General features: G+C 34.5%; 1 protein-coding gene across 1 annotated transcript; it reads right to left on the reverse strand.

The window, feature by feature from the left end:
* Positions 1–944: 944 nt before the first annotated feature.
* On the reverse strand, positions 945–5947 carry LOC115984301 (BAG family molecular chaperone regulator 6). Its single transcript, XM_031107273.1, has 3 exons — positions 5756–5947; positions 2933–4766; positions 945–2726 (listed from the first exon to the last, which is right to left on the reverse strand). The coding sequence occupies exons 2-3, from the start codon at positions 4676–4678 to the stop codon at positions 1110–1112; spliced, it is 3363 nt and encodes a 1120-aa protein (XP_030963133.1). The 5' UTR covers positions 4679–4766; positions 5756–5947; the 3' UTR covers positions 945–1109.
* Positions 5948–10947: the final 5000 nt, after the last annotated feature.

Consider the following 10947-nt stretch of genomic DNA (forward strand, 5'->3'; position numbering starts at 1 on the left):
ATAACCCAATGGAAGATTTGGACCATTTTTACATTTTTAACCCTTGTCACAAAACGTACCCAACAAAGTGATATAGTCATATTATTGTTTAATATAAATATTTCTAATAGTGATTTACAAGAGCCTGCCTAAAAAAACTAGTTATAGATGAAGTGGCACTCTGAATTATTTTTTTGCTACCAAAAAAAAGTATATAAATGACACCAAAATATACGGTACAATAATCACAGAACAGCCTCTAGATCAACTTGCAGCCAAGAGAGAAACAAAAAGGATCTCGAGGCCTCCAAAGCTAATGCTTAATGGATGGCTGTAATTAACTCAGGTACATGATAACAGACTACGGGTTTCATTTCATCTAGTAAAAGAGAAGACCTCTTTATAAACAGTTCCAGCTTCCAGTCAGACTTTCCGTGCTTCTCTCCCAATAAGTAGGCTTCACTATTCGAAGCAAGTAGCATCAGGCCTTTCATCTAGTTTCTTTGCCTCTCAGATATAAGGAAAATGGCTGTGGTGCGATGTTCCTCTCCATTGACTTTTATTGTTTTCAGTGGCTTTCACTATTATCAAAAAGATTGCCAAGCTGCAGGAGTTGGCTTTCTATGGTAGACATAAGGTTGATGCGTCAGTAACTTTACCTGTTCTTCTTTCAGCTCTGGTTGCAATAAAAGAACTACACTAATAATTAGAACTGGATATGATTTCAAAGGCATTAGCTGAACTATGCTAAAAAATGATCTAGCTTCTGTGCAGCCATATTGAACAAGATAAAGATTAATTTGTAATGGGGCATTCAGATTTATCAATGCAGAGATTGTGCAAGCATATGGTTCACAAATATGCGCATGCAAAATATAAATAGCTTCCATTAGCATAGAAAACGGCGATCTGATTTATATCTATTAGCAAATATACAAAATCATGATATGTTTAAGATGACAATCTGAATCAATCATGTGTCATAAAGCCAACAAATTATGAGCGGAATTATTAAACTCCATTAGTAAATATACAATAATATTATAAGTTCAAGACACAATACAAAGCAATTCAACCCAACACAACCTTAGCATCAACTGGACATAGTGCTTTTGAGAACCAGAGACACACTACACTGCAACACCAATAGCCCTCTCCTTAAGGGCTTTATTAGCTGCTTTGACACGAGAAGATCTAGATAAGGCTGGTTTTCTCCTCAGTTTCTTCTTCCTAGCCAACTCTTTCTCCAAGTCTCTTACTCTTACAGTCAAGTTGGATATAACAGTCAACTGCTCTTTTCCTGCTGCAATCAACTTCTCCATCATCTCCCTCAATTTCTTGTTCTCTTCGATAAGCTTTTCATCACTTTCCACACCTATGTTGCACTCATCAACAGAAACCTGGCTGGCAGTTGGTGATAGAGGTAATGGCTCTCCTTCCCCTTCAACTTTCTCTACGTGCAGTGGAACCTCCTCACTTTCAATTTCAGACCCAATAGCCTGGTCAGTCAGCACTTTCTTATTCTGGCTTTCATTTTCTGCCTCTTCTGCCTCTTTCTTCTCCTCCCCGATTGCTACAAGAGGCTGCTCATCATTATCTTCCACAATTTCAACTCCAATGGCCTGGTCAACCAGCACTTTTTCATCTTGGCTTTCATGTTCTGCCTCTTCCTCCACTATCTTCTCTTCCCCGATTGCTACAGGAGGCTGCTCATCATTATCTTTATTCTTCCAAGTTGGCACTTCATTGCTTTCTCTTAGTATTGGTGGTGATTCCACTGCTAGTTCAAGTGTTGCATCGCCAGGAAGTTTCTCATTCTTCTGATGGCCAACATTTTCCCAATCTAAAGATTCAGCAATAGACTTCTCCCCTTCATGGATGTCCAGTGCCTGCTGCTCCAATTGACTTACAGTTTGAGTTTCATCATCTGGTGAGATCAAATCAACTGTGACATCACATTTCCCCTCTCCACCAGTTTCAACTTGTTCGTGCCTCTCAAATTCAGAAGCAGCAGGGCCATCATCTAACACCCCACGCCTTTCATCTGTTCCCATCAAATCAACCTCAGTTTGCAAAGTAGCATCCACTGACACGTTAGATTCTACTTCACTTTGTTCAACTTCACTTTGTCCCGTTCCAATTTGGTTGTCCTTGTCAGACTCATAAACAGTAGGGTTCTCATCAGTTCCTCCTTGTGTAAATTCCATCTCATATTTGATCTTCTCTTCTTCAACCAAAGGAAGTTCACTGGATTGCTCAGAATATACAATATTTTCATTTTCTACACCCTTCAATGTTTCTTGACAAACATTTAGCTCACAATTAAGTACCTCATCTTTTTGTTCCATAATTTGCTCTGGCTCAGCCTCTTTAGGCACAACAACACTTGTGTCAGTAAAGGTAGACCCCGAAGTTTCCTCACTTTGGAGGCTCGACACATGGAGGCTCGACACAGGGCCAGGGCGAAGCATGCTTTCGTGTGCCTCTACCATTCCAAGCTTACCATTGCAGCTTCCCTCGGGAGAGCTTTCACCAAATCCTGCTACTTCCACTGCTTCCTCCTCTTGCAGGCACAAACTATTAGAGGTCTCAACAGTGTGCTGTTCCATATGTTTAGTGGTGGTGGTGGACACGTCCTCAATGGATTCTTCAGACTTGTTAATCATCAGAGAATCTAGCTTATCCTGTAGGCTCACAAGCTCCCTTGCCAAGGATTTTCTTAAATCTCTAACAATTGGGTGCAAGCCCTGATATATGGTAAAAAAACAAATTATAAACTACAATGCAAAACAAATAGTCTAGCAATAAAGGAGAACATAGAATGACATTAAGTTAATTAAAAAAAAAAAAATTGTCTTTCATATCTACAATAATAACAAGTTTAAATTTTCCTCTAAAGTCCGCTCATTAGGAAAATAATACAAAAAATAGTAGAGGATTAAAGTACACAAACCTGAATTGTGTCCAATTTTAGCAGAAGCCTCATTATGGTTTCTCCAATTACCACTTTCTGCTTGTCATCTCTTTGAAGATCAGAAGAAGACTCCAGGATCTGAATCTGATTCTGAACATCAGCCACCTGCTGACGAACATCAGCTAGTTGCCTCAGTTTCTTCAGTGGTTCCCATTTTCTCACCTCATACCCAAGATAGGCAGACTGGATAAGCACAGCAGCTTCTTCCTCTGACAGGGTCTTTTTCTTGAATTTACCTTCATCACCAGCTAATTTAGATGAATCTATCTCTTCCTTTGCTTCAATTTGTTCCTCAGTTTTCATATCTCCTTCCTTTCTTGATTCTTGAACCTTACATTCTTTACCATCTTCTTCAGACTTCTCTTGAGAACCCATCAAAGGATTAAAAGGGAACTGAGGCTCAGACCCATCTCTTAAATCCCTATCCTTGTCTTCACTGGTTTTCCTTTCCACCACCTCTATAACCTTTATCTTTTTGTTTGGCTCCACCTCCTTGCTGCTATCTTGAGTTATTGGAACTTGAGGAGTCTTCTTTTTTAAGCTTGATGCTGCAGTTGCCATGGAAGTGTCATTATTTGAAGCCTCTTTTGAATGAGCAGGAGGACTAGGAGATCGGGAACCGCTATTTCCATTTTTCTTCCTTGGTAAAGGTTCTACTCTCAAACAAACTGGAGGTAACTTGGACATCTTTGGTGGGGATGATGTTTGCTTTTTACTTTTGCTACAAGGAGGCTTGTCCATGGTATTGGCATCACTTCTTCCTCTGCTCTGAGTGTCCTCTGAACTTTCCTCCTTGTGCAATTCCATTTGCTTCACCGGAATATTTTTCTGATCAGCAGCTTTCTCCCCCAATGACACCTCTGAATCACCCAGACTCTCAGAAATCTTTTCATTTGCTGTAGGTGCATCTGTGAGTTCATGACTTTGAGGAGGATTTACTGGAATGAACTTCAAAGTATAAGGTGGCTCTTTTTCCTTATTTCCAGCTTCCTCCTTATCATATGGCATCCAGATAATGGGAAATGGGAATTGTGTCCTCTTCTCCTCCTCATTTTGCTGATTCTGAGTCCTCTTTCCGTCTCCACCATGCAGCAAAGTTCCAAGGCTATTCATGGCAGGTGGAGCTGGAACCTTATCAGACTCTGCAGTTTCTATCTCATCTTCAAAAGGCTTTTTTTGCTCTTTTCTTTGCATGGACTCTGGTGGAATCCACACAATTGGATAGGGGTAATTCTTGGCCTGAACAGGAACCATAGATTCTCTTTCACTTCTTTTCTTTTCAACCTCCGGCTCCTGCTCCACAATCTTCACAATTTTATCATCCTTCTGACTGTGAGCGTGATTCGGACAACCACAGCAATGATAGTTTCCGGCGGGCACATTCTTGTCATACTCATACCTGGGCATCTCCATCGAGTAGTGTGGAGGGGGTACATAATGAATAGGGTAGGATTCGTGATATGTAGGATGACCCCCACAACAAGACAAAGGTGAAGGTGGTGGAAAATGAGGATAAGGAGGTCTAAAACTATAATAACCCGGGAAGCTGTTATGATTGCAGCATGAATGCCATGGCATTGGGTAGCCATAGTTGCCACCATGAGGCCAACATTCATATGGAATGTTGGGGTTGATTGGTTCACTCTTCATAGCTTCCAAGCCTGGCTGATGATACTGAGTAAACTGGTGGGGTCGTGAGTCCATATATCTGTATACAGGCATCATTTTTGTCCCGACCTTTGTAAAGGTTGAACCACCCCGGCAATGCTTGGAAAAAGTTGGGAGTTTCTTGCTCAGAAAAGTATAAGCAAGACTAAAACAAAAAACGAGGAGAAATCAAATTAGCCCAGAAACCAAAAATAAAAAAGTGACTCAAAAGGAAAATCAACTGAGACAAAAACACTAGAGCAGCAAACACAAATCACATCAACGCAATAATGGTCATATGATGGTGCATTGTTTACAAAAATTTCAATCAATTGAGGAGGAAATTTATGACAAAAGTAACTGTCTAAATTCTATGCTATAAAGAACAAAATTCAGAGTATGCATGTACAAGAGAAATCCAAGTCCAAATTAATCAATTCTTTTGTAGAACACAAGAAATATTAATAAAAATTTCTGTGTGTTGACATCTAATTCCAGAACATAAGAAATATGCAAGTATCAACTGGAATTGTCCTAAACAACAACTGTTTTTTAGCGATTGAAGTCATCGGAGTTCATTTTTCCTTTAAAAAATTATAAACAAACAAATAAGAAGAAAAGGTCTCCCAACTCAAGTACAAGGGGATTTTTGCCCGTTAAAGCTAATTGTTTTGTTTGCAACATTATTTTATTAATGTTAGGAAATAAGAACAGAAATTCAGAATTTACACTAAAAAAGATTGCAAACCCAGCTCTCAATTTCATTAATTTCCTTATCTACATGACTACATTACATTACCTCAACTAAACCAGTAAGAGCATTTTAACATTAACAGCATTTTTTGCCAAATAGCATAATTTTAGGAATAATTTAGAGGAAAAAAAAAAAAAAAAACTGGCTCAAAGTTATTTAATTATGTGACCATTTTTTTTTTTTTTTGAAACTCTAAAAGTTTGTCAAACTCTAGTTCAAAACACAATCTGATCAAACATAATGCTTTAAACTCGAAACTGACAAACTCAAATTTCAAAAAAGCACTACATAACTAAATGAGTTTGTTCCATTATTTAGCAAATATTTCCTAAACATTCTAGCCTACCTAAATAAATAAATAAATAGAGAAGCAAAGGGGAGAAGTGAAAGCAATGACTTACAGTTAACAAATTTATTAATTTCCCCGAAGAAAATGAAAACTGGTTTCAGCCAAACGGTTCCACACAATCCTTAATACCAAAGTTTTCGGCACCCGAATCAATCCACAAACCCAGAAAACCACGATTCAAATTCTTGAGCTCTCTCTCTCTGTTTAGTTTACACCAACTCTTTTTCTCTGATATGAGTGTCAGATATCACCGTATCAGCCTTTTAAAGACAGCCGTTAATAATGTCTCTGTTCCAGATCTTTCTGCGCTTGAAAGAACTGTCTGGAATTTTCTTGCCACGTGTATCGAGTTAGGAAAATTGAAAAAAAAGGAGTAACGTGGCGCTTTGTGATTGGATGATGGGTTGGAATTGCATGAGATATAGAAAAAGCTGGTCGCAGGGAAGTTGGTAGAGCCTTCGGGAAATCTAGATTCAGCAGCTGACGTGGCACGTGGGTCTGTCCAGATGTTTCTGGTGCTGTGTAGTGATTTCTTATTAATTTTAATCTATACTTGACATGACATCACGATTTAGAGATTTGAGCTGCTACGGGCTAGCCAACCCAATAATGTCGGTTTGGGTTGGGTAATTGTTAAATCGGGTATGGATCAAAATTTGAGAAAAGCTAGATAAGTTTAAATCGGGTATGGATCAAAATTTGAGAAAAGCTAGATAAGTACTTGTCAAAAGAAAGCAACCCTTATGTGGCGTGAGAGAATCCACATTACTCCTACTATCCAAATTTTTAGAAATGTAATTTCTTACAATCTGGATGCCTGAAAATGTAGTTATTCCTATATTTAGTTTCATTAGAAATCTTTTAAGATTCTTATAAGCCGTTTGGTAACATTGTTCTAGTAACATTATTTGTATTTTTTAGAAATACGTGTAAGTCAAAAAATATGTGAAAATGTGTATAATGTTGTTTAAAAACTGAAAATATGTGTTTAAACACATGTAACAAACGGCCTTTTAGGAATGTAAGATGATAATGTTTAGTTTATTTCTAGAAATCTTAAATGATTTTTTTTTTTTTTTTTCATTCTATCCTTTAATTTGAATGTGAACTACCATCCACATTTATTTTAAAAGAACCCGATAATGGAGGCAACCAAGCCGACTGCATTTGTGTGTCAGATAAGTGCAGAAACCCGTTAGAAACAGCCCCACTGTTTGTTTCAATTGCAGACCAATACTCCTGGAGATAAGTTGCTGCTTAAAGTGCCACAGCCAGACCTGTTTTACCTTCTCCCCGGTGAAGAATGTCATTCCTATTACACCATAATGCCCAAGCAATCATAACCAATCTTGAACATTTCTCCTCACCTGCTGCATTAGTCATCATCTCATACCACAACAGATCCTTAAATGAATCAATATGGACATCCAAAGGCAGCAAATGTATTTTCGAAGCAACCCAAGCTTCTTGACTACGCATCAATATGGATTTATATTGACTACACATAAATGTATATTTTTTTAATTCCTTTTTTTTTTGTATTACTCTTTATTATAGTATGCCGTTTCAATACAAATGTGCTATTTTGTAATTGTGGATCCTAAAATGATGGGAGAAGATAATGCACTTATTGCAAGATTTGAAGCCTAGAAGCACCTTAATTTTCCTCTTGGCTTTCATGGGTATTGGGCCACTGACAAGTAATTTGTTTTTGATAAATGAGCTAAAATTCTAAACAAGCCAAAATACATTAACATCTCAAAGCCATTTAGGCAAGTGAAAACTATTGTGACGAAGTAATATTTGTAGTGTTATTGAATAAATAGACTTTCATTTACATGTACAGTATGAATATTTGTGTTAATACAAAACATCAAATTGCTTCTTCCTTTGTTTTTGGATTCATGAATTTAAATTGCTTTATGCGAACTCATGGTAAAATGAGTTTATTATGAAAATTTTAGGCCCCAATTAATTTTATAACAAAATTATTTGACTTGTTAAATTAATCGATTAAGAATTTAGATTGATTTTTAGGTTAATAACTACAGTTTACAAAGAAACATAAATTACACCATATGAAAACCAATAAACAAACAAACAAATGACAAAACATATGATGATCCAAGGAATTGTTCCAAAGGGAAAACTGCTGCAGGGTTTAACCACCAATCCTAAGAAAAACATATTCACTATATAGAATTGAAGTTTTACAAAATATAGTAATCATATTTTAGTTTACAACAACTTGTAGGAACTTATTGACATCACTTAGTTTCTGTTTGTGTCTAGTTTTTTGTTTACCTTTTAGCTTTTTTTGCTTATGAACGACTTTTTAAAACCTCACATCTTTTCTCTATTTTTTTTTTTTTAAAAGTACAAGTATACTTTTAGCAAAATCCCAAGTAAGCTAATATTAAAGGCACACTTAATGTGGCTCCAAATCCTTGGATTCTTTGATATATGAACTCTTTTGCAAGTGAACTTTATGCTCATGACTTCAAGTACCCATGTGAAGCTTCATCTCCATAGCAAACCTTGAGATGGCTCTATGGCTTTAAACTTGATCTACATAATGGTAACAACAACACCGTGTAAGATGATTCTCTATTTGCTTCTAAATTAATAGGTTGAAAAGGTGAAGGTTAGGGTTTTCTCTTTTTATAGCATAAATTATCTACACAACCTGATTAATGGGCATTTGATATAGACACACCTATTAAGGTTACAAAAACCCATTTGCATAGCTGACTCAATGAAAATCGCATCAAATCAAATTTTGAATCTACCATTCTCAATTGATCAAGTATGTGTTGAGAATGTGTCAAAATTAAATCTTGATCGATATTCAATAATTTATTTTTGCAAAAATTTTGTATATGCTTCTGTATATGGTTATGTTTATGGTTTTTTTATGTATATGTACACATGTCTATGTTCTTGTTTATGTTTATATCACATAATTTACCATCTAGAGTAAATCCTCACTCTTATCAATGATTGAAACTTGATACCACCGTTAATAGGATCAAAGTTAGGATGTATAGAACATGTATTACATGATTTCAGAAGGCTACAAGAATCCTAACCTTAACATTAAACTTTTAGTGCAAGACATTTCTATCTTCATAGCCTAAATACTTCCAAATTGGGTCTACTAGGTAAATGGAGAGACAAATTTGTAACAATCCTAGTTGGTTATCTTTCTATTCACACTACACTCGTTAAAGTGTTGTGTTAAATCTATTAGGAGAATTAACCATGTGGGAGTGATTAATGATGGTATTATATTAAGAAAATCAAACGTTTTCCAACTAAAACATTGACCTTTCACACTAATACACTATTTAACATTTATACTTGTAAAGTTAGTGGAAAAAATGACAAATAAGGAAGAATATTTTAAATCAAAGATATAAAATACAAATACAAATATACTTCAATAATACGTTTCAAATATATAATCGAATATATATGCTCTACTCCTTCTAAAACATTGATACTTATTTGTTAATTATATGAGAATTTATTCAATGCTAAGCTATTCTAGGTGTCCTTTTGTCATATCTCTCTCCAAGGACAATGAAAGTGTTGAATATCACATTCGTGATTTGGTTAATTTTCATAATACCCATAAATGTTTATTGCATCACCATTAACCATTATAGCATTAATGTTAGAGGGAAAAATTAGAGTAAAGTTAGTGGGAAAAAAGGGGTAAATAAGAAGCATTATTTCAAATTAATGATTAAAATAAAAAAATTCCCAATTACCACCTCTTTTTTTCTTTTTCCTAGAAACACGCACACACACAGCAAGAGAGATGGAATGAAGTTCTGACATAAAAGCACATCATAAACTCCACTTAAAAGTCATGATAACTTTTTAAACTTATTTATTTATTTTTGCAAATTTTTGTACACAAACGATTAACTTATTAATTTAGTTGTTTTAAAGTTTAATAAATTATTAGTTTTTGATTTACTTTGTGCATTTGTATAGTATGTATATGTTTATGTTTCAGTTTATGTTTGACACATGTGTATATATATATAGACAAACATATATATACATTGTTTTTTTTTTTTAATGTTTATATCACATAATTTATCATCTAAAGTCAAATCCTTACTCTATCACTAATTTGAAATTAATACCATTTTTAATTGAAGTAACAAAGTGCAAAATGTTGATTTTCTTCTAATGCATTTGAAAAGAAAAAAAAAAAAACCCCACTTACATATCATGTTGGACCCATAAATGATAAAAATGAATTTATAAATGTGGACTCTTTGGTGATTGGATGTACAAAAAAAAGTTAGGAGTTATTAAACTTATATCACTTGATTTTTGGAAGAATACAAGAATCCCGTCATAACAATACACCACAAACATTTAAATATGGCAATGATATATGACAAAAGGCCAAGGTGTTTTAGTATTTTGTCTAGCTGTGATTGTATGGATGAAGTACAAGAAATCTAGCTATTTGTTATGAAATGCTATTGTTTCCCATAGACTTAGGGTTCGTTTGGTTGAAAAGATGGAAAAGTGAGAGAATAGAAAATGAGAAGATGATGAAAAAATAGAAGGATAGAAGAGATTTTAGTTTCCCTGATTTGTGATTGGTTGGAATGACAGAAAAATGAAGGAATGAAAAACTTTTTTGTTTGGTTGACAAGAGAAATGGAAAAAAGAAAATAGAGTTTCTATAAATTTACTTATACATCTTTATTAAAAATGATGCCCAATTAAAAAAAAAAAAAAAAAAAAAAAAAAGTTTCTATAAATTTACTTATACATCTTTATTAAAAATGATGCCCAATTAAAAAAAAAAAAGAAAAAAAAAAAAAGCCAAATAACCACCCAAAAAAAGAAGAAGCAATCACCCAAGTATATTAAAATATAAGATTCAGGCCCAATAAAAAAACAAGAAAAAAACGGTCCAAAAAATAGGGCAGTGTAGCTGTACATGTATCAAGCTTTAAGAAACAAAAACCTATTGTCCAATTTAACCCAGTATAAAAAATAAAAAAAAATAAAAAAAATCAGACAACACAAAACAAAATTTCTCTCCAAATTAGTTTGGAGAGAATTTTTAAGCTCCTCATATATCTTTTTTTTTAGTGTGAATCTTGAAAATTTAATCATTAAATTTCTTGTTACTTATGTTCTTAACATATATATCAAATTTCGTTCAAAATATATATTATTTACTATTCGATCAAAAAACTTATTTTTTAA

The sequence above is a fragment of the Quercus lobata genome, chromosome 4, assembly GCF_001633185.2.
Source record: "Quercus lobata isolate SW786 chromosome 4, ValleyOak3.0 Primary Assembly, whole genome shotgun sequence".
NCBI lineage: Eukaryota > Viridiplantae > Streptophyta > Magnoliopsida > Fagales > Fagaceae > Quercus > Quercus lobata.